Source organism: Clavelina lepadiformis, chromosome 3 (genome assembly GCF_947623445.1).
Source record: "Clavelina lepadiformis chromosome 3, kaClaLepa1.1, whole genome shotgun sequence".
In the NCBI taxonomy this organism is placed as follows: domain Eukaryota; kingdom Metazoa; phylum Chordata; class Ascidiacea; order Aplousobranchia; family Clavelinidae; genus Clavelina; species Clavelina lepadiformis.
In genome coordinates this window covers 19,342,420-19,370,264 of record NC_135242.1, presented here as the reverse complement: position 1 = coordinate 19,370,264, position 27,845 = coordinate 19,342,420, and the positions used below count along the sequence as shown (strand labels likewise).

The following is a 27,845-nucleotide window of genomic DNA, read 5'->3' as shown; positions in this document are numbered from 1 at the left end:
TTGTTTTTTTGCAAACAGCCAGAGGAGCACTCGCCTGTTTACTGAAATTTCAGCCCGTTATGCAGTTTCGGTTCCCCGCCATTCATTTTCGCATTGCTACCCAGTTTTGCGTCAACAAGAGAGATTGGTTTACCAATTAATGTGGTACATTACTATATATACCAGCCCTTTGTCAGTTGTTTTCATTTCGATATCGAGCATTACCTGTAAGGCTGTAGCATTCACTTTGATAAACTTGTAATTCGTAGAATTATTGAAGGAGAAGAATGAAACACGCTCATGCTCAAGTTGCTGTAGCGCTCGGCATTTTACTGGGTTCATCCGTTTGGAAAGCGGAAGGTAAGTGATCTATTGCTAATTTTAGTGATCAAATTTTAGGCCCATTTACTGTTATTACAATTGTAATAGAAATGATTATGTTTGTATATCTCCGCCGAATGCCCGGACAGCATAGTTATAATGCATTTAGCGTATGATCAGATTTACATTTTTTGCAGGGTGGTTATTTGGTGGAAGTAGTAGTTCTTCGTCAAGCAGGTCATCAACGTCAGTCTTTGGAAATAGTCGTCGTAGTTCATTTCCATGGCATTCATCAACAAACACGTTCAGCAGCCGCTTGTCCTCTCTCGGATCCAGAAATCCTCTCTCAACAAGAAGTCGCTCTTCTTCATTCAGCTTGAGCAATCCGCTGCCAACAAGCAACCGTTTTTCTTCATCTATTTTGAGAAATCCGCTGCCAACAAGCAACCGTTTTTCTTCATCTATTTTGAGAAATCCGCTGCCAACAAGCAACCGTTTTTCTTCATCTATTTTGAGCAATCCGCTGCCAACAAGCAACCGTTTTTCTTCATCTATTTTGAGCAATCCGCTACCAATAAGCAACCGTTTTTCTTCATCTATCTTGAACAATCCGCTGCCAACAAGCGGTAGATTTTCGTCGTTCAACTCCGGCAACGTCTTGTCAAGCTCGTCTAGTCGTCATTCACAGATTTCAGTGCCAAGAGTAAAGCCAAAGATTTCTGGCGATATCGGAAATCTCAATCCGACTGGAGCAAGCTCAGACACAGCTAGGTCCGACCGCTTGTCGTACACTGGTAAGCTAAGCACATAAACCTACAAGTTATAACTTAATAAAAGCTACTATCGGACAAACTTCCATTAATGCAGAATTTAGCAGCTTTTAAACGTGTCGTATAATCTAAGGTGTGAGAGCGTCACGTCAGATGGCAAGAAACGACCTGTCCAGGATAAACAACTACAAGTCGAACATAATAAAAGCTGCTAGAAATTACAATATGGATCCCGCTGTAGTAGCAGGTACGATATGAAATGGTGCTGTTAAATGTTTGCTGTCGGAAACTCGAGTGAAACCGCTCTTCATGCCCACCTACAGACAGGGCTGGGCAACCGCTTTTTTAAAAAGACACTCTTGCTTGTCAATGAAAAAAGAATGCCGCCCGTGATTTCGCACTTCTATAAAAACAAAGAGCACGCTCGTTTTGCCGCTCACGCGCCTTTTAGCAATTACGAAATATTTTCACTCTAACGAATTTTCGAAAACTGATATGATTTCGAAAACTGCATGTTGCGAACATCAAATTTGCAATGTAGAACGTGTGTCTTACTGTAGCCTAATGATTGCTTATCATTAGTTATTTTATAATATTCTTCACTTACATATCATATGGCCTAAGCATACAATATATATCGCTTAAGATGTATAAATAACAGCGACGTGAAGAAAATTACGGCACCATGATGACAACTCTGTGTGTGTCTGAGTGAGTCTCTCTATATCATCTCATCGATCACCAGTCAGATTGAACATTGTTTTCAGTGTAAAAACAACGTTTATACCGAACCACCATCATATATTTCTGACATGCTCACATAGCGCTGCGTATTGTATTGCTCATTTTTCGTCCCCAATTTTGGGATCGAAAATTGTGCGTGAAAATAGTGAAAATAATAATGCACAAACAACGATGCGAACGCACAAAATGGTTACAACTGGTTGGATTTACAAAAATAACCCTTAAAAAAAGAGCGCACTTTTGGTTCCGCTTCTAATTTAAAAAATAGCGACCTCCTAAAACAGCTGCTTTCGTGCCCAGCTTTGCCTACAGGTTATAACTTAATGACTTTTCTTTTCTCAAGTTACAAGTTTAATTTCAATTCCGTAGGTGTCATAAGCCGGGAAAGTCGTGGCGGATCCGCTTTAAGTTCGACGGGTACGGGAGATCATGGAAATGGCTTTGGGCTAATGCAGGTATTTGTATACTGGTTCAAACAATGATAACGTTTGCTGTTGGCTTTGTCACAAAGAGCCCTAATTTTTTCAGGTTGATAAACGACATCATTCGACTAAAGGTGGGGCTTATTCAGTTGAGCATCTCAACCAGGGTACGAAAATTTTGGCGGACAACTTGAAAGCAGTGAAAGCAAAGCACCCAAATTGGTCACCTGATCAACAGCTGCAAGGCGCAATCGCCGCTTACAATTTCGGTGTCGATGATGTACGGTCGTTGAAAGGTTTAGACCGAGGATCGACCAACGACGACTATTCCAACGACGTAGTGGCTAGGGCAAAGTTTTATCGTGAAAACGGATTCCGCAAGGAATAAATAATGACATGTGGCATTGCTTTGCGTTTGTGATAACAACCACTTTCATTACATGTCATTTTCGATATTGCTGTATAGTATATAACTACTCATGTCATTGTTATCTACTTTTGTCATTATTAACTAATTTCTCAACATGCCAAGCAGGCTAATGCTAGTATAAAAGGGTTACGAAGTTGCTACAACACGCATGGGCGGCTGCTAGGAATGCAAACGGAGCATTGGGACCTCCTGGAAAGCGGAAATCCGAATTACTGTAAATACTGTTGTGTATAATCATCGGCAATTTTTGATTGTATTAGCATTTAGATTCAGTTTTTACTCTAACGTTTCCTCCGGAAAAGTGGTAGCGAACGCCAATGCTTGTGTGGCAACGGTGCAATATTATCTGACTGTTACAATAATGTGACGAATGCAGAATTTTCGGGTGTCACCGTTTTTTTGATGTACGGTAGGCTATACAAATTGGATATTGGCGCGTAAATAATACACATTTTCATCATTTGAAACGTCGCATGACCAAGTCGGTTTGTCTACCCAATCATTTCTTGAGCAAAAGATCCACGGCAAAATTTCATAAAAATGCTCGCAAACTAAGGTGTTCTCAGATAATAGTTATTCCAGTACAGTTGTTGACATACAAGCAAAATAGAAAGTTTCTAAGCAGGCAACGGCGACTATATTTTTGAGATCGTTTCCGACATCCTGCGTAAAAAGACAAGGAAACCGCGATCATTGTACAAAGCGCCTCTAACTATTATTTTACAAGGCATTTTGGTTTTGTTAACGCGGGAAAACAACTAATAACGCAGGTAACCATCGACTTAATAACAAACTGTGACATTCTGCTGATTAGAAACATCTTTTATTCCTGCAAGACACAGTTTGGCTTTAACAACTCAATAATCTCTGTTTGGCATAAAACAGTAAAGTTCAGACGAGCATAACTTTCAAAAATGCATCAAGCTTGCAATTACATGATAATCTCTTGCTAAAGGCTTACTAGCATACTGTAAAAAAATAAAACATAAACGCAGAAGTTACATAGGATTCTCAAATGAAGACAAACATCGTAAAATCACATTAGACCACAAGCATCTACTGTATCGTATTTTGAACAAAAACATTGCAACTCATTAAAAAATTAAGTCGGCATAAGCAAAGTATACGTCTACTGCATCACAACGAAGTCAAGGATTAGAGTTCATCTCTTGCACTTGCATGTGCTTCGTTTAAAGGATCAATTTGCACATTTTGCTTAACCATTGTACCATCGTATGGGTCGTCGAGAATCAATTCCACTCCGTATCCAAGTGAAACACCGTCATCAACTTCTTGAACATTACGATTGTTTTCCATTTCTCCATTTTCCAGATGCTGCCCACTTGGTGAATATTGTGGGACCCAGTAACGAAGCCAATTTCGTAAAGCATGTTTTATCACATCTGTTGTCACATCTTTGCTGTAGACCATATCATTGTCTTCTGATCCGGCAAGACCAGTAAATATCTGAAGAAATATTATTTTTGAAGTTTATAAGTGTCTATGGTGGTGAATAAAAGCTTTGTGCACATAGAATGCAATGTTTAAGTAAAAAGGAAAAGTAACATGCTGAACAGTCAAATTAATTGCTCTTGCTCACATATATTTGTCTTTCATTTGACCTTAAATTCTAAACATGCACATCTAAGGTGAAGCATATGCCCATATATATACCTCATTTGCAAATTCTTTAGTTCCATGGCTGACTCTTTGATAAACTTTAATCCAATAATTTCTTGAAAATGACTCTTTAAATTTCAATACTTGCTTCAAAATCGCTAGTACGAAATCATAAGACACATAGGAGTATTCAAAGTCATAGGTGTTAGATGGTTCATAGACTTCAATCTATAATAAGAGTGATAAACTAATACACTAAGCAACAAATAAAATACTAAGAAAAGTATACACCATAATTTTTATATAAATTATACCTTAATATGATATTTCTACAGCCCGGTTTTACTGCAAAGACGTTTTAAACTACTACAACAAATGGAATACAATGATACGTAAAAATAATTGTACCTCCAATGCAAATTTAGCCAGTTGGGTACGATTGACTTCTTTTAATTCAGATATAGTTATTTTTCCATCATCATTTAAATCAAGGTAAGAAAAGGCCTTAATAGAAAATCATGTCGTTACTAATGTTATTGCAACTCTATTAAATAAGGCAACATGTACTACTTTCAGTAAAGACACTGTGAGTGGTATTCAACATATAATCAGGTAATTTAAGTCTTACACCGTGGACAGTTGATTCTGGTACCAACAAGAGTAAATATACATTTTACTACTAAATTTTGTAAATACTTCAAAGACTTTACTCCTTTATTCACCAGTTTAGTACTTTCATTTCTTTTGTTAGGTAAGTCATGAAACTTGGTGGTAAACATACAATGTCAATAATTGAGTATTAGACCAAGTCCTGGGGACTTGGAACTAGCCCACTTCGTTTATTTAGCAGTCTCACCTTATCCATGTCTCCAAAACTCAACCTTTCGCCGATCATTTCAAGTTTCATTTCGTTGATGCGTTCAGTTGTGATATCACGTTCATTTGCAAGTTCAATGAGCTCTTTTCTGTTAAATATATTTCACTTTGCATTATTGAGCAGTTACCACCGATACTACCTTGATTTCTCTGTAATTTGTTACAACCAAATGCCACCAATAAGACAAACTGGAATAAAAATACCATCTAAAGCAAATACCGATAATTTTCTTCAAAGTCACCATATCCCATAGACATCACACCCTTTCCAGCCCACTTCCACATAACATCAAAATCACTTAAGTATCTTATGCTTTTGTAATCTAAAAGAAGACTGCGTTGTTACAATATTGACTTTTAGCACAACCTAAAATAAGCTTAACGTTTACTATGAGACCAAATGACCAATACTTAGTAACAGTGACCTATTTCGTCATGACAGTCAGATGTATCAATGGATTCTTTTCCATCCATTCTACCAAACAAAATTGAAACCGCAAGATTTATTGGGCCAACAGAATCCACCTGATGGTAGTAACCTTAAAACACAATGCAATAACACTTACCACTTCATGAGCAACCAACACTATTACTGAAAAATAATGTTGAAGTACAACAAAAACAAAATTGCAGTTTCACATACTTTTAGGAACAAAAAGGCAATCTCCAGCGTTGATAGTAAAATTTGACCATGGCACTTTCACCATGTCAGGATGCTGGAATAAATCTACGGCTCCCACGTTAATGTCTGAAAATCTAAACAAACCACAAATGGGTATAATATTGGCTAGCAAATAAAATCCTTCAAGGTAGCTCTTGGACTGATGAATAATAAAATAGAGAGTGGTAATACTTACCCCCCAATTTCATCTGTAGATTCCGGGTGTTTATAAAGCCACTTCTCATATTTGTATTCAAAGAGTTTCCAGTATTTGGTGCCACGATATAAGCAATTTATTTGGTTAAAAGCATCCTGTTGAACAAAAGTAAACTGCAAGGATACATTTAAACAAGGATACAATTAGTCATTGTCATTAGCTCATTGAGTTAGTAATGAATGGCTAACGCTCTTGATTATTTAAAATTGATGTCACATGAAACTCAGTCAAATCACACTTTAATTTTTCAAACCTTATGAATAACACTTCTAGAACCGCCACTACTCCACCATAAATCAATTTCAACAAAACGACTCATCATCTCCCCACATGCGCCTACAGATGGAATTACACCAGCCTCTTTGAACATTGGTTCTGGTAATTCTGACACAATGTAGGTTGTGGAATTTGGTGAACGGTAGTTGTCAATAAAATGCCGTAAAGTGTCTCGTCCCAGGTACTTTTCACCAATTGGAATGCCACCGCCCTACGAGCAACATGCAAAGCTCTGTGCCTTTTTTGGTGTGTTTAATTGTAAGCATAATAAGTTAATAACAATAATGCTAATATTAGTCTAATTCATCTACTAATTTTACTGCACTCATTATAACTTGTACCAACATCAATGTTTGTGGGATTATTACCAGTAAATTAGCAGATTTAACCACGCATTGGAAGCACTGCTTTAAACTAATACAAAAACATGTAAACTTAATACATTGCACATAACAAATAAGCCACCACCTACAAAAATACATAGGCTGATTACTATATGCACTAGAAATATAAAATAAATTTCAAAATCTAAATAGGCCTAATTATTAAATCAACTAGAATGGAAGTTACTTTTTCCTTCTTTCCTTCCAATCGTACTTCCATTTCACCATAATTTTCACGAATGTATTCATCAGACCAGACCTTAAAGCCTTTTGCATCCTTCAACACATTACGGAATATAGCAGCCCTGCTTGGTTTTACATATTCTTCATAAAACTGTTGTGGAATTGGAGCTGTATCAAGCTAAAAAATCAGTAACTCACAGATAAGGTATCAAGTTAAAGATATTATTCTGTGAATTTGTTTTCGCCAATAATAATCTACCTTTAGGTCTTAGGGGTTTAGTATACAAGTGCACAACCAGAGATTTGAGTAGCTGGGGTCTAGTGCATAGAAATCCTGTGGCTGTGCACTTGTATACTAGACCCGGTCTTGGTTCTACTGTTAATTTCTCACTTACAGTAAATTCGTCTATTGGTACTGAAGGAAGACGTTGATTGCCCAGTGGTTGAAGATGGCCCTGCGGGAAGTCGTCCAAAGCAATAACACAGAAGCTTTGAAAAATCAAGCAAAACAACAAGAAAATCATTGCAACAAACTCTATCGAGCCTAATCGACTAGCCTAGCCTGTGCATAAGTGCTGAGCAAATATTATAAACTCACACTTATACCGGCACTTTAACTCTGCAAAACCAAAAGCTGTAGGCTATGTATTGACGCCAGATAATAATAACTTAATTCAGCATTAAGTACTGTAGCCTAAGTTAGCATAATGTGTCGTACTGTACTGATCCAGTAGCTTAGCCTATAGGCCTATCTATACGTATTACCAACTTCAACTTAGCTTAGTCCGCATGTTGGTGCGAAAGCTTATAAAACATGTTCAAGAGTTAGAAGAGAGCCAAGCCCAGGCTAAACAGTCTAGAGGTCAGAGGAATTCAAACAGGAAACAGACAAAAAGCGTTTCATATTTAGCCTAATCTAAATTTAGCATTTATGACAGGAACTTCCTCAAAGATGCAGCGAGCAGCACGACACCGCAGTTCAGCAGGATTGTGATTACACAGAAATAAAATTTTTATTTCTTATTATGTAGAATTTCTGCTAATTTTTTATCATAAACAATCATAGCTTGCGTTGTGCCAGGGCAGACACGCATACAAGTTAACCTTTATCAGCTTTAGATTGTATTGTTTATTTTTCACCATTAACTGTGCGGAGCGAAAGTTGCGATGCTAACGGTTGTAGTTAGAGCACAATAAAACACATGCTCACGACCAGTTAATAAGCAGCAAAAAAATGGCAAAACCCAAGAGCTTAAACATGCAAGATAGCTATAATACAATCGTGCTAGCAGCTATAAGATGGTATAGGTTAGCATAGTCACCAAACCCACATAGTAATCCCTGAAGTAGTGGTAAATTAGTTTAACAGTAAAATTTCGATCTAAACTGACCTTTACTTGTTATCAGCAAATACCATCAGTATTTTCATGAACGTTGTAAGCCTTTTAGGCTTTGGCACTTTTTGTTTGTGTATTAGCGCATGCTATTAACAACCAGAGGTGGGCAGTCGGTACTTTAAAAGTACCGTCGGTAACCGCACTGGTACTTGGCAAAAATGCACCGACGGTTCTGGTATTCGGTACTTTTTGTGTAAAAGATTCTGGGGGTGGAAATGCAATGTTTGTTGCTATTATGCCCCCAGTAAAGGTTACTCCAGGTCAAACCATTTGTGACGTTAATCGCTTGCAATTTAACTTAATTTTTTAGCTTAAAAAAGATCAACAGATGCTAAAATTACTATTAAGGATTAATTAACATGTAGGCTATTTTTGAAAACATACTTGTTAAAGTTATTACGGAAAAAGTACCGACGGTATTGGTACTGAAAAAGTACGTATAATAATTCGGTGCTGTCTACCTATGTTACCAACTAGTAATGATTTACCGTTCCTACCGCGCCAAACTGTAATGTAGTACAATGTAATGTAACTGTAGTACGATGTAATGTAACGCACAACTATTTTAACGTTTAGGCAACTAATAAACTTTAAACTCAACGTACGGTACATACACGGTTATAAATAGTCAGCACAGTGAAAAAAGCAATCCGATTAAAAAAACTGAGCTCACAAAAATTTAAGCTTTTCAAAATTGTTTTAGCAGGAAACATTTCAAAACAAAATGACACAACAAACAAGGTAAGTTAGGGATGTAAACTACAATTTCTTATGACAATAAAGGTTAAGGTTCTGACAGTTAAGGTCAGAAACCCGTATATCATTGGTCAAAAGTGAGATGTTATTCTCTTAAGTTTGATTCCTGTGTAACACTTCTACCCTGCTTTTGTTTTATGTATAACAATTCAGCTTCGTCTAATGTTTGTGGTAGGGCAAGCCTTGTTGTTTCAGGCAGGGTTAACACCACCAACCCAGCTAAAACGGCAACAACACCAAATATTGCATCAGGAAGAAAAAGTATGACATCATAAAGACGTACGACAAATGGAGTGCATATGCTTCCAATGCGAGCGGCCATACTTCCAACACCAACGCCATTGCTCCTGCAAAGCAAGATAAAATATAACATGAAAGATTGGTTTGATTGAAATATGAATGTTTTCACAAAGAATGGACATTTTTCTCCTTTCCACATACCTTATAACAGTAGGATACAGTTCAGCTGTAAAATTGTACAGAATCTGAAAAGCCCCTGCAGCACCAATTTTCCCCAGAAGTGACACAACAACTCTCGAAACATCTATAATTTTTGTGAAAAAGTACAATAATTGAATTGAAAAAAAGAAATTTTGCACACAGCTGAGCTAAGTCAGCTCACCATTTACAAATTTACCTGTACCAACCGTGCTATTCATCACTGCATTAATAATGCAACTTATTCCAGAAAATGTTATAGTGAGAGCTAACATGTGCCTTCTTCCAACCCTAAAATGCCGCAAATTTTATACCTAAATTTTGATATTTAAAATCACAATACTTTATTCTTGCAACATTCTTACGAAACATTTGCACAAGAGATAAGGACAAAGGAGATAGAAAATACATAACTTCAAAAACATACCTATCAAGGGTTATAATAATTAAGATGGAAATTAAAATCTCAACCCCTGCATTCATTGCATTATTTACAAATATATTTCCATTCAGTGCACCAACGTTCAAGGACAAACCATAAAATAAAAAACTGGTTGAAAACCTGTAAAATAAAAATGTAAAGTTATGGTTGGAGCTTTTAAGTTCATTTTTAGGCTTTTGTGTTTTAAAAACCACTTTGAAAAACAAAACCCAAATTACCAAATAAAAATCACTTTGAAGGTTATTATTCTCATTCGAGTTCCTTTAAATAGATCTACTGCGGAGTAGGTTTGTTGACCATTTTTATTCTGCAAATAAGTTTTGTAATTACATAAATCAAAACAAATTACACATCAAGTCACAAATTATATAAATCAGAACAAAAAGATTACTGATGATGCTGCATCTTCCCAAATTGCTTTTTCTTCATCTTTTTTGAGTTCATGGCTTGAAATAAACTTCAATGCAGATGCTTTTCCTTCCTCATTGCGATCATTTGAAAAATACCAGCGAGGTGACTCAGGAATCTGCAGCATAGTAAGTGGCTAGCACTAACTGAACACTTATTTAGTAGCATAATTCAGGTAGCATTTGCATTTAATTGATAAAATTAATTACACTGTAAGAATTACTTACAAAGAAATGAAAAATCACATATGGTAGAAAAAACAGAGAAATGATGATATTAAAATGTCTCCAGTCTCTGCAGAAAAAAGCAATCAAGGAATTTAAAGCATGACCCACGGCAAATGGCACATGAATAAGTAATCCTGCAAATGTTCTCTGCTTGTAGTTTATTTCCATTGCTAAAAAGAAAACAAAAACAAATTAGTACACAAACCAAAAGTTCTACAATGCTCATCATTTAATTATCAATTTCTTTACTGGAATTTTAACTGAAATAACTGCATCTAAAGCAAAAATAATAAACTTCAAAACGGTTCAAACTATTAATATGCAGGCATCTTACCATATATAAATGATATCATAAATGCAGGATAACAGAAGACACCAACAAAAAATCGAAGTAATTGGAATGTCCAAAAATCAACAGCTAAGTTTAAAGACAAACTTGCAGCCATTCCCCCAATAACTGCAGCAATCATAGAAGGCTTTCTTCCAAATCTGTTTATTCAAGCCATGCTACTTACAACAAGCGTAATATGTTGTTAAAAAGAATAGACAATTCGAGCATCATATTTATAGCTAACCTGTCTGATATGTAGCCAAAGAAGATTGATCCAAGCCACATGCCAGCCATGTATAGGGAAGTCGCAATAGATATCTTAATCTTCTTGTCACATACAAGGCCCCACTTTAAAATATCACAAACTGAGTTACATTTTGTGAACACGTGTTAAACAACATTTTCATCAATACAACAGAATGAATAGTAGCACAGGAAATGATATAATGGGTTGTTCCTTAAGTACTAAAAAATAGTATTTCAAGACTTAAAAAATCGATAGTTGAGTTAAACTACTTTGTGCCTGATATCAAGTATGTTGTATGATTATATAATGAAAAAGTTTTCTTGTTTCACCATGAAATTTGTAATGGTGTCACAGTCAAAATATCATTAATATTGTAATGTGAACAACCGAAACTCATTGCGGTAATAATGTGTCTTTATGGACCTGCTTAGTTAGGATAAGAATAAAACAGAACAATGCAAAGCTTCTTCAAGAAAAATTTGCGATTAAGTGATATAAATCTGCAAATCAATCGAGAATTTCTAATCAACTAATCGGTTTATGTGATTAACCGATGTATTTTTTTTACATGTGTATGAGAATGGTTTGGGATTGTGGAATTCTATGCGATAAAGCAATTTATGCGTTAGACCGGTATGCGATTAACTGATCTCGTCTGTAATGGTTGGCACACTGGCAGACAAACGTATTAGCAAAAAAATCATTAAGAATGTCACAATAATCATATATCGGAATAAAACATCAAGTTTTGTGCTAAAGATTAAACAGTTCAGCACAATTTTTGTACGTATATGGTATCATCACACAATGAATCTCACCTCCATAATAATGGTATTTGTAAACTCCATACGATCAAACCAGTACCCAGAATCACATTGCTCCTCATGAATGGAAACATTTGAACATTTTTCAGTGTGATTTTCTTTGCAAGATGTTATCAATCTGCATAATATATTAATTGCATTTTCTATTTCAAAGTTGAAATAAGGATGCAAACCTTGAGAGTAAATATAGATTTCATCATACAGGCAAACATTGTGCTGATGTTACAAACTTCATCTTTACTTCCCAGTCAATTACCACTTACTTCATACATTTGTCCGAGGAAAAACCTGGAGCAAGGTTTGCATAAATAGTTGTATTGTAGGGAAAATTTTTACCGTCCAAGGAAATGCTAGCGTTACATCTGAAAGAATAAAAAACAACAACACAACTAATTAACTACTAGAAAGTATTGAAGATAAAAGTGCATTGATTTGATTTTAAGTAGAGATGACCTGCAAGAAGATTGTTAAGTACATGCGAATCCAAATACCATAAATGTCAACATAAACGAATCCCAAATTTATACGTATCAGCACCAGATGATAAAATTTTATCAAAAAGTCACCAAATCTTGTTTGTAATGTGACACAATAGCTAAAAATTAATAATGAAATTGCGATTTAAAAAGCAAAAGTCAATGACCCTCAGCAAAAACTGTTGACTTTTGTTTACCTTAGCCAGGAAAATAGACCACCATTTCTTACCAGCAAATAAATTTATAAGTAATATTGTATTAGGATTCGCTGTCATTTGTATTTGTGTTCGCCAGAAACGTCCACACAGGCGATATTCGGCGAATCTATTTAGGTTTGTTTTGGCATTGTATCTTACCTATAATTGGCTGGAGCTGCATACATAATTGGTGCTAGAGTATGCATTCCAAATGGCAAGGCATTCCAGTAAACAAGTGCAGTGAAAAGGACTTGCTTAAGGGCGGCTCTTTTGCCATAGCTTCTCAATACTGCATCAAACTCAATCATTCTAGGAGTTTATCTCAACCTGCAAACCGTGTCAGAAAGTTTGCTTTGAGTGCACTTAATAAATTATACCAATAAATCTAACTTCAAAATTTGTACCTCTTCAGCATAATACTTATGATATCATAATATTTAATAATACTTGATACATATTTATGATTTCACTGCAAAACGGTATTTTGGCACTGGAAAATTGACACATAGCCAACTTTCTGTGCCTTTTTCAGTTGGGCTTGCTTACTGCTAAGCTATAAACAATGGTTTAATAAACTCGGCTTAGTCCATAAAATAGCAACTTCATTACTTCAGTATAGGTAATCTGTTTATAACCCGTGAAAACCTTATACAGTATATAATTATAAATAATATCAGTCTCTTAGATGGAAAATCGCATATGTTAAATGATAAGTTTAAGCTTACAGAGTGACTATTTTACGGTAAGTACGTCCTGTTGCCCGTTGTTTAAGATAGGTGGTTAGGTTAGTAGAAAGGGCAGTCGGTACTTTGAAAGGACTGTCAATAACGGTACCGGTACTAGGCAAGAAGTGTACCAACGATTCCGGTATTCAATACTATTTTAAACAAGTAGTTCGGTACTTAGTCGGTACTTGGTACCGGTAATTTTTGTGTGAAAGATGCTGCTGTTGCAAATACAATGTTTGCCGCTATTATGCCCCCGGTAAAGGTTACTCCAAGTCAAAAAATATGTGACGTTAACCGCTTGCAATTTTACTTGATGTTTCAAGATTAAAAAAGATCAACAGATGCTAAAATTTCTATTAAGGATTAATTCACATGTATTTTTCAAAATATACTTGCTAAAATATTGAAATTATTACGTGAAAAATACCGAGTACTGGGACCAACTGAAATTTCTACAAAAAAGTAATTCGGTACAGAGATTTGGTACTTTTGAAAAAAGTACCGAAGGTACCGGTATCGGTACTGAAAAAGTACCGCGTTACTGCCCACCTATGAGAATGGGTATACAAAAATCGATTTAAGGTATTTAGGTTTTAATTGAAAATAGATTTAGATTAGAATGAAGACTTAGCTTAGATTAAGGTAACTGTGATTTAAGTTATAACATTTAAGTTCAGTTAACAAGAAACCATGAAAAATAGCTTTAAACATGTAATTTTTTTATCCGAAACAGTGACAGCCTTAAGTTCAACCAAAACCTAAAACAAACGAGCGCTGTGTAATTCAAGTTGAACAGATCTAAGCAGCATACAATCCTCTGAAGTAAAGTCTATAAAATCGACGATAACACTACAGTGCATGTGCCACATGATAAATTCTGACTTTCTCGTTTTCATCGCAGGGGATTCACCGGCTACAAGGTCATGCGATTTTATAACAATAAAAGAATATTTGATTGTTTAAGTTTATAATGGCTAAAACAATTTTACAAATATTTCTTATTTTGTTAACTCAAAACGATGTTGGTCTTATACCGTTTGGGAAAATTTATTTCCAATACAGTATAGCTCATTGGGCAAATCAATGCCTTTATAATACATACTTGGACATCACTGCTCTAGCCAATCATATCTTTCTGCCGCCGTCACGCTTCATAAAAGCATTATCGGCATCATTCGGTATTATAAAGGCATTGGGCCAATTATGATTTTGTTCTGATAGTCAAATCATTGATTTAAAGAAAATTATTGGGAACTACCCCTTTCTCGTTTGTTTCTTTGTTATTAGAAGAGAAAGTTTTGTTTTGCCCGCGTCGCGCATGGTTGCGTACACTTACTCGCTCACACCTTCACACCATAGATTACTTAGAGGGAGGATATGTTCATACCTTCGACAGTATTGGTAAAACATTTTGCACATTCGCATGTTTCGTACGTCGTTTTTGTAGTCGTGACGTCAATTACGACGAAGTGAAGCTGTTGTTTTCATTATTTTGAGTTTTTGACGATTCAAACGTATGTAACCTGTCAGTTGCTAACATGTCGTCTGCACCAGCACTTACTGCAGAGTATTTAGTTAAAATCGTGGTCGACGATGAAGAGTGTAGGATCAAACCTGTAACATCTCCCTCTTTACAAGCTGATAATTTCTTTCAGTACGTTAACAATGAAGACAGGCTGAGGCTACTAGCAGAAACTTGAAGAGCACTTTGTCCTTTGAAGGTATCTTATTTTAACTTAACTTACCTGTTGAATTATCTAACTCTATTGTTGCATGTGGTTAGAATACTCAAACCTTTTGTCAGCCGAAAGGTTTTAATATTACAACATAAATAGTTTACAAGAAAATATTTTTATTTTAGGTGCTGTAGCCTACACTTTCTCAATATTGTAAATAACCAATAATATAAATGATACTACTGCTTATTACATGTCTCATACATGAGTTGCAATCACCATGACTAGCTCAGACAGCTCGTCTGTTGACTTCGATGATTCACGCAGTTAGCGCTTTCTATCTCGATGGTTTACTCGACTAAATCTGCTCGCTGGTGGAAGTACGAGCTAATATAACGTGAAAGCGATGGGAGTTAAAATGTTCGTCATGAATAAAGCTGAGAGTCGTGTAGCAGGGGCAAATGGCAAAATAATATTTTCACAATGTGAGGTATATATAGCTAAAGCTGACACATTAAGACATACTTAAATAATCAGCGTTAAAGTTAAGAAGCGAGCAACTCCAATTAAGACTTTGTATCAGCACAGATGCTGGAAAACAACCTAGGAACATACAAAAAGGAGTGTTGACACGAAGTTATACTGAGCAAGTTTCCAGATATCAAACGACAGTTGAAGTGTTTGCAAAAAATCAAATTGATAAACTTCAATCAATAACTAGAAAACACTTATGCAAGACATGATGAAATGGTATTAAAAAATACCACCTAGGCCGCTACAGACTTTTTAAGTATAGGCCTATACGGTGTTTATAGCTTTAAATGACTTAGAAACTCTCTCTCACACCAGGAAAATAGAAGCCTGGATGCATTTAATTGGTTAGTTTACTTTTGCATCTTATTGATTAGGTGTGAATATTGTGTGAAAATATTTAAAAGTCACCGAGGTTTTGAAGCCTATCAAAAGGTCAAGCATCGTGGTTATTTAGGTAAGACCTGCTGCCTTAAGGTCTATATACTTTCATAAGTTGACATGTTTAGCAAGTTAAATTTGTATGTACGCCAAATAAGCTATAGGATTTTTTTACAAATTAATGTTGTTTTTTTAGGGTATTCCTAAGCATTCCTGCAAAACAATTGAAAATATGTGGGCTTACGGGAAATTACAAATATTTCACATAGATACCTTACTGAAATTTTTTTAACTTGGGTTGGGGAGCACATAGAAATGTGTGTTTCGGGTGAGGAAAAAAAACGAAAAAATGTTGAGAACCATTAATTATTCTGTCACTGATCTACTGTAGTATTTACTGTAGTATTTGCTATAGTATTTGGTATATATACTTAAGATATCTATGGTCCAGATGAACTCTTGAACTCCACTAGGCCTATGTCTGAATCTCTGAATATACCGTGGTCCATGTAGCCTATCAGTAATTAAGTAGGAAAGTTTGGGGGCATTATAGTGGGAACCGTAACTTTTAAACCTGGGTTAATTTTGATTGGTCAAACGCTAGTAGCATTACTATTTTATTGCATACCTAAAAAATAAACCTTGTCAGGGAATATCCTAGGCTAGGACACACGAAAAGGCTGAAATTAAAAACAATGTTTCTCTATTATATACTGTAGGCATATTTTCTTTGTTTCAGCCCTTGCAGAGTTTTAGTGAGATCCAATATCCTTAACGTTTTTGAGTAGATGCCCACTAGCATCCAAGGTCCCAATACCCAACTTTGTTAAACTGTGGGGCTAAACATAATGTGCATAAATGCAGTTAAAAACAATCAACTCTTTATGTGACATCTCAAGACTGATAATGCAGACTGACAGACATGCTGCATAATTTCAACTTTTGATAGGATTATCAGGTCTAGTGCACCAGACTGCAAAGTACGGCAAGAGCACATCCGAGATTTTTTTCTAAAATTACGTTGCACACTAGGGCAAACCGGTGTCACCAAAAAAAGGAACACTAAATTTTTCTTTTATTTATTTTGAAAAATTACTATTTAAATCCAATATCTCAAAAAAAATGGAGAACACTGATTTTTTTCCTGATTTCTATCGTATAGGGCCGCACCTTACCTGCACAAACGCCGGGCAGCCTTAGGCCAAAAGTCATAGTGCACACCAGCTGTTTTCTTGCACACCGGCACACTGGAATTTTGCTTCTGTACAACTGAGATCTCGACGAAAAGTTCCATACTCTGCAGTCAAGCTAGTGCAGAAGTGCAAAACCACAAAATAACTTTGCATATACTAGGCCGATAGTGTAGTAGTACACCGTTATAGTATAGTAGACCCCATGCAGCAACTCGTCATCTGGTTGTACACTAGATCCAGACTAGTCAAAGTGACAAGGCTATTTCACCAGTGTTCGTTTACGGTTTACCGGATTCGGTTAACCGGAATGCTGAATCATAATAATGGCAGGGTGACCGACAGATTTTCACTGATGGGTTTATCAGTGTTCTTTTAGACGGGGAGAAGAAAGCAATGCGGTGGTGTAGTGGCTTACGATGGGGTTCATGTGCTGGAAGTAGGGATGTGCATTTTAGAATATCCAGTCCTTGTGAACTGAATCCAAAACTATTCGGTTGCAAAGCAGCAATTATGTTAGACCAGGGCTAGGTGCTAACTGATGAAATAGTATATACTGGTTGTCAGCTTAAACGATATTTTGTAAAAGTAATCCAAAACTTTTATTTATAGATTTTATTTATTTATTTATTTATTTATGAAACGGCACTATTTGATAAAATTACACATTAAACGACAGGAAATGCCTACAAAGCTTAAAGCATGCATGAAAAAATGGTGGTATATGAACTTGATGGTTACAACTAACTTGGTCACCACATCTATGGTCCACAAAGGTCATGAATTCACACACAACAGTCAACAGTAGAATCAAACACATCTAACGTAAACAGTTAAAGCAACTAAATTAAATGAGATAAAAACAGACCAGGAAGGTTACAGCGCAGATGAGGCCAAGAGTGCTAGACCTAACAGTTGGACATCACTGGTGTTATGTTTTATTCTATTATGACAGAGTACAGTAGGCTGCTGTACTGATATCACATTTGCCTAGTAGAGAAGTTTTCAATCTTCACAGGCCACCTTAAAAGATTTTTGAAGCCTGAGGCCCTCCCCATAATCCGTACTTCAATGCATGGCATTTTTCCACAAAATCTCAAGGGTACAGGGTAGTAACCAGTGCATGATGACTATATTTCGAGCGCCATGTAAAAAGCTTTTGGCGCCCCTTTATTGAGGGTAAATGTGCAATCTCTAAAAAAACATTTTACTTAGTGTTATCATTCAGGTGAAGCAAGCAAAGTCTTCAAAAATGTTGATAAAAAAATTAACTAATTTAATTGTAGATCTGTTGATATGCTTCTTATTTCTAACTCAAAAATGCCTTGACTTCTGCCACAAACTGAAATACTTGCCATGCTACAACATTTGCCTTAGTTTTATCGTACTGTACATACTTTCAGAATGGAAAGTTAGCTATTTCGGGAAGAAAAAACTCTTATGCCACAAGAGTTAATATGATAATGTTTTACAAACGCTTTTGTTTTCCGTTCTTCAAAGGGATTTACGCTTTACTAGCTTTTCACTCCAATCTGGTTTTGTGTGTGAAACTATATTATGAACGCACTGTATGACAATGGAATAGTTGTTTTATGTTGCAGGAGTAAGCCCATAAAAACAAAAGCTTTAAACTAAAACATTTTTTGGCTAACTAATCAAATGGAACTTTAGAAATTTAAGTTGGTCAAGTCACCACATAGTTATTTGCATTACACATCAGCACATGGCCACCATGTATCCAAATCCCCATCCTATGCAAGCATCGGCTCAAGGTGGGGGTGATGTGCCACCACCAGGGATGAGATACCAAGCCAGGTATGCATACTGAATTACTGTTTTATTAAACAAAATAGAATAAAAATATTGTCAAATGAATTTGGTTATTCTCGAATAACCGTAGCATTACACATGTAAAACATGAGTGTGAACACTGGCACACAGTGAACACAGTGTATTACTGTTACTATCACTTTGGGATATAAATGTCTTATCACTGATTTTGGAACACTTTACTTTCAGGACCTATCAGCCCTATGTCTTCCAACCCAATTTCCTTAAGCAGCAAATGAGACAGAGAGAGTTGGAGAAAGCGGCCCATCTTGGACAGCTCGGAGATGGATCTGCTCAAGCTCTACAGCTTGGTCTTGGTCAAAATTTACCGTTTGCTACCAGCAGTCGATCCTTGCCACAGAATATTTTAGATGACGCAAGCAGAAAAAAATCTGGAAGGAAAGTGATAGATTGGACGTCATCATGTGCAATTTATTTAGAGGTAGATGTGCAACTTATTTAACGGTAAACAAAGGCTGATGGAGTACGTTGCAAATTTTATGCACTGGGTCTACTTTGTTGGGATCTTTAACAGTAAAAGTAAAAACATCTTTTTCAATCATTTGTGATGCTGCATATTTTTCTTCCTCAGAGGAGGCGGTGGCAGAGAGTAGTAGAAGACATTCCTTCGCTGCTTCCAGATACATCATACTCTATTGAAATGCAGGCAACAATGGCATACAAAGATAACTCTGCCTCCAGTGTGGCCACAAAGTTTGTTCGAAGCGCCACTAATAAAATGAAATGTCCTGTTTACAAGGTCAGCATTAAGTATAATAAATCTGCAACTGGATATTTTTTGCTCCTTTTTTTCTTGTCTTTATTTTTTTCATTGTTAAAAAAACCTACAGAAAGACATACTGTTATATTATAGGTTGTCTGGACTCCAGATGGTCGTAGGCTAGTTACAGGTTCTGCAAGCGGTGAATTTACTTTATGGAATGGAACTGCATTTAACTTCGAAACAATTTTACAGGTGGCAAACTTTTACATGTGACAGATGAACAAATTGGTATTGAATGCATTCATTTTTGTATTTAAACTTTCTTTGCATTTACATAGTTCGTGTTTACTAAAGACGTAGGGTGTTGTTTCTACGTTTCTACACGTTTTTACCAACAACTTTAGCTTTGATTTTTGTTACAGGCACACGATAGTGCAGTGAGGGCTATGTCTTGGTCACGGAATGATACGTGGCTTATAACAGGTGACAACCAGGGTTATATAAAGTACTGGCAACTAAATATGAACAACGTGAAAATGTATCAGGCTCATAAAGATCAAGCTTGTAGATCAGTATGGTAAGATTTTTGCTTTAAACACAACCGTATGTGACTTTTACTTAATTTTTTGTGTATAAATAGAACAGATTTAGTATTACTAATGCAGTTATGTTTCTATTTTGGGTTAATTACTTAATATCCCAAAACTTGATTAGTAATTTGTTCTGGCAGTTTTGGTCCGACAGATTCTAAATTTGTCACAGCCAGTGATGATGGCACTGTAAGAGTGTGGGATTTTGTACGGTGCCGCGAAGAACATATTTTAAGAGGACATGGTTCAGATGTGAAGCAGGTATGGCCTTGTATTTTCTAGTCATAGCGCTTGGCCTTGTATTGTCCATGAATTTGACTTAATATCTTGATTAAAGCCAAGTATGTCCACTTGAAAAAGGTAAGGAGAAAACGAATAATAAACATAGAAAACAAATACAGTTTTTAAATTGTCGGGATTGCTTTAATAGGTCGATTGGCATCCTCAAAAATGTATTATTGCTTCTGCAAGCAAGGATTTGCAGACACCAGTGAAATTGTGGGATCCTCGTTCTGGACAAAGCTTGGCTACTATGTTAGTATAAAAGTTCTACAAATACTTTGCAGTAACTTCAACGTGATGTTATCATATCTTGGAAAAAGTAAAATCAACGACGTTTTATTTTTGCTCCTGTAGTCATGCGCATAAAGGTACAGTGATGGATGTGAAATTCAATCGCAATGGCAATTGGTTTCTCACAGCATCCCGTGACCACCTCATCAAATTATATGACATAAGAAATTTAAAGGAAGAAAAACAGGTTAGTAGCCAGAAAACTTGAAAGTCCACAAAAAAAACTACAAAACAAATCAGTTAGGTTAAGACGTGATCGGGTTTTCATGGTTTCCTTATGATATTAATGTAGATATTTCGAGGCCACAAAAAAGAGGCTTTCTCTGTTGCATGGCATCCTATCCATGAAGACATGTTTGCAAGTGGAGGGTCAGAAGGCAGCATAATGTATTGGCAAGTTGGGTAAGGGCATTGTTAAATTCATAGTCGTTTTCTAAATAGATATCATATAAAATCTTTACAATTAGGAAGTGTAGTATTGCATTGTGTTTATTATCTTTTAAGATTATTTACTATTTAGGGAAGACAAAGAAATTGGTGGCTTGGAGGGTGCTCATGACAGCTTGATTTGGAGTTTAGCTTGGCATCCGCTGGGCCATATATTAGTGTCTGGTTCTAATGACCACAGCACGTAAGTGAAATTTTTTCCAAACCAGAATCATAAATTGGCTGGATTTATCACTGTCACCCCCCTGTAGTCATATATTTTACACTAAGTTATCCCTCAATATCACAGAAAATTTTGGACTCGAAACCGTCCGGGTGACCAAATGAAAGACAGATACACCCTATTGGATGATTCTAATGCTACATCCAAAACAACGCCTTCCAGTTCTTCGAATGATAAATCTACAGAAGTAACCAGCATTCCAGGTGGCTGTTGTGATGCATATTTCAAGTTTCTGTTTAAAGTAAACACGATGACTTAAAGATAAGGTAGCTGACCTCCTCACCCTAACATCCAAAACCGTTTGCAGGAATGGGTGATACCGATGCTGCTGCTGCTGAAATTGCAAAGAGAGATGCAGAAAGGACAAAAAGTGGAATTCCTGGTCTGGACTGGTCGTTTGAAGAGAAAAATGAGTTTGATCGCAAGGCAAGATTGTTTGTTTTAAATTTCCAACTTTGCATTTCCTTCAAACCACCCTTTTTCTTTTCACCCCATTGTGAGATTTATGTATAAATATTTAAAACTGTAGATTATTGCGGCTCAAAACGATAACCGAAAGAAAATCCCATACACTCGTCCCGTACCACGATCATTTGCTGCCGCATGGGAATCCAATAAAGAAGGAGCTCCTCGAAGATCAAGATCACCATCTCCTAATCGATACGAGGAACAATATGGATGGCGTAGAAACGATCGTCCACCACCAAGAATACATAGACCTCATTTAAGAGGAGAAATGAGGTCATCCGAGGATTATATTCCAATGGAGCGCGGTATGGAGGAGTTTGTTGAGGTTAGAAGGCCTTTACTTGAACATCCACCAGATCCAGAGGGACGATTACCTCCAGCAGATTATCCACCGCCATCAGGTCCCCCCAGGCGTCCATCTTTAAATGATCAGCCTCGTAATATAGATTATGAACAGGATCCAAGAGAACAAAGTCAAGACTATTATCCTGAAGATAAAAGTTATCATGAACCAAGGCCAATGCCGCCGCATCCTGATAACGGTATTTATAACGAACAAAACCACATTGTTGGTGAATATCCCAATCAGCAGGAATACGAGGAGTTTGGTGGTCCAATTGAAAACAATGTAAATTTCCATAACGAAGATCGTGGACTGAGGCCATCCCGTGGCAGATATGGTCCTCCAAGAGGAAGGGGCAGAGTGTTTCCGAGGGAAAGCATGCCAGAAAGAGTAGACTGGCACGAAAGCGGGAATGAAGATCAACAATTTTCACAGGACTACCTGCCTGGCAATCAAGATGGATATTGTCAAACGGATAATAATTACATTGGTAGAGAACATGGCGCAGGGGGAACATACAATCTCATTGAACAGGAAGAACTGGCATATAATAAATTGGAAATGCAACTTAAACATGGTGGACCATTACTAGGTCGTGGAATGAACCACCCACGGAGACCCTTCAGGGGACATGGCCCCCCTCGTGTGCGGGGCAGGGGCACTGGTCGTGGGGCACCAAGATATCTATTGGAACATGACGGTGCTCCAAGAGGGCGGCCTCCAAATCGCATGAGGCGAGGCATGAGAAGACCTATGTTTCAGTAATAAATATTTTCATTGAGAGTTTTGTGAAAAAGTATAGCTAATGTGTTATTTTGTGAAAGATGGCATGACGCATTTGCTTTTGTATGACGGCTTAAACGAACAACATCACGCAAGAACGTTATGCATCGTTTTGATTCATGTACACAAATTGCGTTACAATCATAATAAGACTGTGATGTAAACTGATTGGGAATTTATGCACGCAAATTGTCTGTTTCATTTTGCAATATTCCAATTGTAATTCTGCCCGGTTTATTAATTATCATTTCATAAAACTATTTGGAATAAATTTTTATAATTTTTTGTGTAAAAAAAGAAATAATTTGTAGGTTGATAAACTATTCATAAATATTTTCCATCAGAAATCAAAAATTTTGTTCTGTACATTTCTTTCAAACACACATTAAATAGTTGGAGGTGAAATTTTTTTATCACGCACCAGTTTGAGTGAACACAATATAATTTACTTTTATAAACAGTGAAAAATGACCAAAAATATTACGTTTACAGTACACATCACAATATTGGAAAAAGGGGATGCAAAAGTACACTATATACTAGGGAAAATTCAGAAAAATCTTGCAATCAATGTGTTGTATTACAGTTAGGCTTCTGTAAGATCATCATTAAAATACAAGTGAATTGCAGGAACCCACAGCTCGTAGTCCATGCTTAGCTCATAACATTCATCATCTTCATCCTCAATTCCATTTTGTATTAGAGTGTCATTCATAACCAGTGGAACTCCATCAAATTTCCAAGTGTAACTTGCAGCATGTGCATTGTACTTCAAGTACCTTTGCAATATTTCATCCATATTTTCCTCTGAGCATACCTATATAAACAGAAGTGAATCTAGGCGTTGTAAATACATTACACCACGAATGTAAGCACCATAACAACCTTACATTATTATCAAGCATAACAAAAAGCGCACTGATACTAATCAGAACAATGTTCCCTAAAATCTAAATGATCACAGTCTCGAAAAAATGGACCAAAATATTACTTATATACCAGTGTTGATATAATTATATAAATTAGCGAACTTTGCTTGGCGCCAAAGTAATGATCTTCTTCAATTCTCACTTGAACCAAAAGGTAATATTGACACGCGTTTACAACTGTGAATAGAATTATACAATACGCCATTATGGGTTTTCTCACACATATTCAGCTAACAAAGAGTATATTTAACTGAGATTAGGTATGTTAGATACAGTAATCGCGGTATTGCACTGTAAGCATAATTTATTGTTAGGTTACTCTTTTTAAGTGGCATATGATTCGCAGTCTAACTTAAAGCTTTTACAAGTAAGTATATGCCAGATTTAAATTTTGCATGGGTGCAATTCGAGAGGAACCATGTGATGCAAAATACTAATCTATCTAGAATGGTTTGTTTTGAATCCTATCCTAGAACAGCTGAAACGCTTAAACCCCAGGAATTTTTTTCCTTCTTTGCAAAGTTATTAATGGTTCGAGTAAAATGAAATTGTCAATTGAAATGATGAGGTTTAATTTATTATGACCAATGTGTGTAGTGTATGGTTTTGCAATGTAAAATCAAAATTGATAACAAAACAGACTGTGTTTGCATATATGTGTATATTAAGCAATATGACACTTTACCTCAATGGTCTGCTCCTGGGAGGTCAGTGTGTTTATTATGCGAATGAGTCGTGACTTTTCTGTTAGAATCCCAACTTCATATCGATTGTCTTTCCACCACGGTCGGCCAAAATCATTTGCCCAATCAGATGATGGGCAGGGTGGTGGAACATGAACAAACCTGCCATGAGGGGCATAATATTTTCTTATGCCAGTTGAAGGATCAACATGAGTTCGAATCTTAAAAATAAACCAAAATTATTGCAAATAAAAGTCCCATAATATCATAAGCTTTTTCATATTTCAATAAAAACATCAAGCTACGCATTTCTTCAGTTTAATGTTAATCTATCATTATTATAGTTCATACCAAAATGGGATTGGTAATACTTAGACAATTTAGTAGGATTATCTGTCAACATTATAGTTCAAAATCCTAATACAGACATAATCACACCAACTTGATCACAACCTATCCTACATTTCACATTGTATTTGTTCACTCAATTTGTCAATTTCTAAAGAAACATCACAGTAAGCTAAAATGTACACTATCAGAGTATCTTATAGTGCATTATGTTACGGGAGTATTATACATGCATGTGTTTGAGAGCATAACAAAGTAAACTTGAAACCAAGCAATTAAGTATCCTATGTTGGAAAACAAAAAGAAACTTACATCCCCTGTTTTCTTATCAAACCAGTGTGAAATATCTTTTCCTGCGCTTGCTATAATGGGCTTCAAAAGAATGTCTCCTGCAAACAGAGTATAATACACTTTATTAACACAATCTACGACGAATTTTAAAATTACCAAAAAACAGTGAACAAGAAATGGGCATCAAACTTCTTATAAAGAGATTAAAATACGTTTAAAAGCAAGTATATTATCTAAATATAAGTACATGGAACAGTGAGGCAGGTTATTACAAACTGATCCAAGTAATTGTAATCTTCCCTTTGCAAGTTTGGCGAAGAATAATAAAGGATACAAAATAACTTACCAGCATATTCATTACATAGAGGGGTTAAGTCGTAAACTTTACCGAGGTAGGATACCCAGACATCTTTTATGGTATTGTGCAAGCTCACTTCATTCGACGTGAAATATTTAGGACGCATAATTAACTTCTATTTCAGGTAAAAGTGCACTTCGACATGCACAATGCTTTTGATAAACAAACTTGGTCGACCATCGGGAAATCCCCTGCCACAGTAGCTAAGGCAACAGAACTCGGGCGCCCAAATAAAACTAAGACAAATTAAAATTTAAATAAATTATGTTTATAGATAAACCAACAGTTTCCACAAACAAAGTCTAAAAGTAAAACAAATTTTTAAAATTTAAGTAATATATTTTTACCTACATATTTTTGCAAAACTCAAAATTTTGAAAGTTCTACAACAATTTGCTGCTGTAAGGCTACAGTGCAACCATAGCAACCGCAAAACGTCAGTAGTGTTTGTCAAAGCACACTTAGGCCTAACTTTCAGATTGAGGTATGAGGTTTGGATAGCTAGCCGTTGTTTTACAATTTTTACTATATATTAAGCAAAATGGATGGCCCAGTCGAAAGCATATACAATCTTATTCCGACTGTTGTTGAGCAGCCACCTAAACCTCCGCGATACAATTCAAAATTTAAACCGATGGTTAAAAATGAAATCAAACAAGACAGGTCCCCAAACAAAACCATGGGCCCAGCGAAAGTGGCTGTTCCAACGCCAGGTGATTTTCTGAAAAAGCGATCAAAAGAGCCAGTACTTGGAGAGCAAACGAGGTTTGCTTACCTTGACGACTCTTCCAAAAAACCTCCAGTTCCTAGACATGACGAGAGGCCATTGTTGGGCATTAGAACAAACAAAAATTTTATCAACACAAATGCCGTCGAAAACATAATGTCAGTACCCAAGAAACCACTTCCAAAGTTTGTGGATACCAGAAGAGGTGATAATAATTACCTGGAACCATCTGGTTTGGTACCAAAATATACAAAGAAGGGTGATTACGGTCAAACTCCTGAATACCTCAAGAAAAGAAATGCTGAAGTTAAACGTGCTCAGGAAGAGTATGACGCCTACATCCGTGAAAGAATGAAGCTGGGAGCAATGCAACAGCTCAGTCTTGAGGAAAGAGAAGAAATCATCAATGGATTAAAGAAAAACTGGGAGGAACTACACCATCAGTACCAGGGATTATCAGTTGTGACTGACACGGCACCCAAAAAGAATCGCAAGGAGAGGATGGAAGCTGAAATGAAACAACTTGAACGGGATATTGAATTAATTGAAAAACACAAAATTATATACATTGGAAACAACTGATATAATTCATCTGTGTTATCCTCATTTTGTACTTTAATGCATTATACATGTTTATTTTTACTGCAGCATTGTATATTGTGCTTTTTCTGTAGCATTTATATCTGAGTTTTATAAATTATAAACACTACACTGGTGGTTATAGAGACATACAAATACGTCCATAGACATTTGGTTCTATATAATGTCTTTTCAATTTGTGACTCTCTTTGGTAACTTAAGTTAATTCTTTGCACTAGCGACCAAAATAGGTAGATATATTTGCATTTTGCATGGATACTTTGTTGCATTTCTGTGTTGTTTATATATTAAAAAATAACTTCTGATGATGTGCCTACTTTTGTCAAATGGACGGCTTGATGTTGAAAAATCCAATGGTTTTACAGCAAACTCGTTGATGCTGATGTTTGTGCTGGATATATTGTTGTTTTTTGCTATCGTAAGTGTGTTGTCATCAGCTATTTAGGTTAGCAATCATTAGATTTGTAAACTACTGCAGCAATCAATTATTCGCTGATTTAAAACAGGACTTGGATATGTTTGTCCCAATCTCTTTTCAGCAACGATACTAATGCTTTTCCAAGATCCTAGTTTATGAACTGAGTACATTGTACTCACACATGAGCCAAATGCCAGCAGTCACACATACAGTATTGATTTGTGACATTGTAATCACCATCAATTGGGTCAGCGGTTTGCAAGTTTGTTGATAATTAATAATTGTCAGCAAATAATTTTCTGCTATTCTCCAGTTGGTATTTGCTTTAAGTCCTCGTTTGTACTAACCTGTTTGCAACTCTAAAATAACATTTCAGGAG

The 27,845-nt window shown here is 36.1% G+C and overlaps 6 protein-coding genes across 6 annotated transcripts; 3 read left to right on the top strand and 3 right to left on the bottom strand.

Moving 5' to 3' along the window:
* The first annotated feature begins 153 nt into the window (after positions 1–153).
* On the top strand, positions 154–3,133 carry LOC143450412 (uncharacterized). Its single transcript, XM_076950939.1, has 5 exons — positions 154–339; positions 498–1,094; positions 1,204–1,317; positions 2,184–2,269; positions 2,343–3,133. The coding sequence occupies exons 1-5, from the start codon at positions 267–269 to the stop codon at positions 2,622–2,624; spliced, it is 1,152 nt and encodes a 383-aa protein (XP_076807054.1). The 5' UTR covers positions 154–266; the 3' UTR covers positions 2,625–3,133.
* A 340-nt stretch (positions 3,134–3,473) lies between these two features.
* LOC143450411 (uncharacterized) lies at positions 3,474–7,489 on the bottom strand. The gene is made up of 11 exons (XM_076950938.1): positions 7,278–7,489; positions 6,887–7,060; positions 6,294–6,527; positions 6,020–6,135; positions 5,806–5,918; positions 5,588–5,701; positions 5,383–5,485; positions 5,143–5,251; positions 4,695–4,790; positions 4,341–4,514; positions 3,474–4,133 (listed from the first exon to the last, which is right to left on the bottom strand). The coding sequence occupies exons 1-11, from the start codon at positions 7,404–7,406 to the stop codon at positions 3,822–3,824; spliced, it is 1,674 nt and encodes a 557-aa protein (XP_076807053.1). The 5' UTR covers positions 7,407–7,489; the 3' UTR covers positions 3,474–3,821.
* Positions 7,490–8,815: 1,326 nt separating this feature from the next.
* Positions 8,816–12,981, bottom strand: LOC143449379 (solute carrier family 22 member 16-like). Its single transcript, XM_076949555.1, has 12 exons — positions 12,785–12,981; positions 12,216–12,314; positions 11,947–12,070; positions 11,126–11,229; positions 10,885–11,039; positions 10,551–10,720; positions 10,307–10,441; positions 10,134–10,222; positions 9,901–10,035; positions 9,673–9,764; positions 9,477–9,579; positions 8,816–9,382 (listed from the first exon to the last, which is right to left on the bottom strand). The coding sequence occupies exons 1-12, from the start codon at positions 12,931–12,933 to the stop codon at positions 9,121–9,123; spliced, it is 1,617 nt and encodes a 538-aa protein (XP_076805670.1). The 5' UTR covers positions 12,934–12,981; the 3' UTR covers positions 8,816–9,120.
* A 5,719-nt stretch (positions 12,982–18,700) lies between these two features.
* LOC143449972 (pre-mRNA 3' end processing protein WDR33-like) lies at positions 18,701–23,416 on the top strand. Its single transcript, XM_076950334.1, has 13 exons — positions 18,701–18,946; positions 19,151–19,403; positions 19,554–19,721; positions 19,836–19,937; positions 20,108–20,262; positions 20,416–20,536; positions 20,706–20,809; positions 20,912–21,035; positions 21,141–21,250; positions 21,369–21,479; positions 21,585–21,721; positions 21,826–21,944; positions 22,048–23,416. Exons 1-13 carry the CDS (start codon positions 18,855–18,857, stop codon positions 23,092–23,094), a joined length of 2,643 nt encoding a protein of 880 aa, XP_076806449.1. The 5' UTR covers positions 18,701–18,854; the 3' UTR covers positions 23,095–23,416.
* A 52-nt stretch (positions 23,417–23,468) lies between these two features.
* LOC143449973 (cytochrome b5 domain-containing protein 1-like) lies at positions 23,469–25,895 on the bottom strand. The gene is made up of 4 exons (XM_076950335.1): positions 25,710–25,895; positions 25,385–25,461; positions 24,727–24,945; positions 23,469–23,929 (listed from the first exon to the last, which is right to left on the bottom strand). The coding sequence occupies exons 1-4, from the start codon at positions 25,825–25,827 to the stop codon at positions 23,699–23,701; spliced, it is 645 nt and encodes a 214-aa protein (XP_076806450.1). The 5' UTR covers positions 25,828–25,895; the 3' UTR covers positions 23,469–23,698.
* Positions 25,896–26,181: 286 nt separating this feature from the next.
* Positions 26,182–27,562, top strand: LOC143448327 (enkurin-like). Its single transcript, XM_076948015.1, has one exon. It carries the CDS (start codon positions 26,263–26,265, stop codon positions 27,028–27,030), a length of 768 nt encoding a protein of 255 aa, XP_076804130.1. The 5' UTR covers positions 26,182–26,262; the 3' UTR covers positions 27,031–27,562.
* The last annotated feature ends 283 nt before the right edge of the window (positions 27,563–27,845 follow it).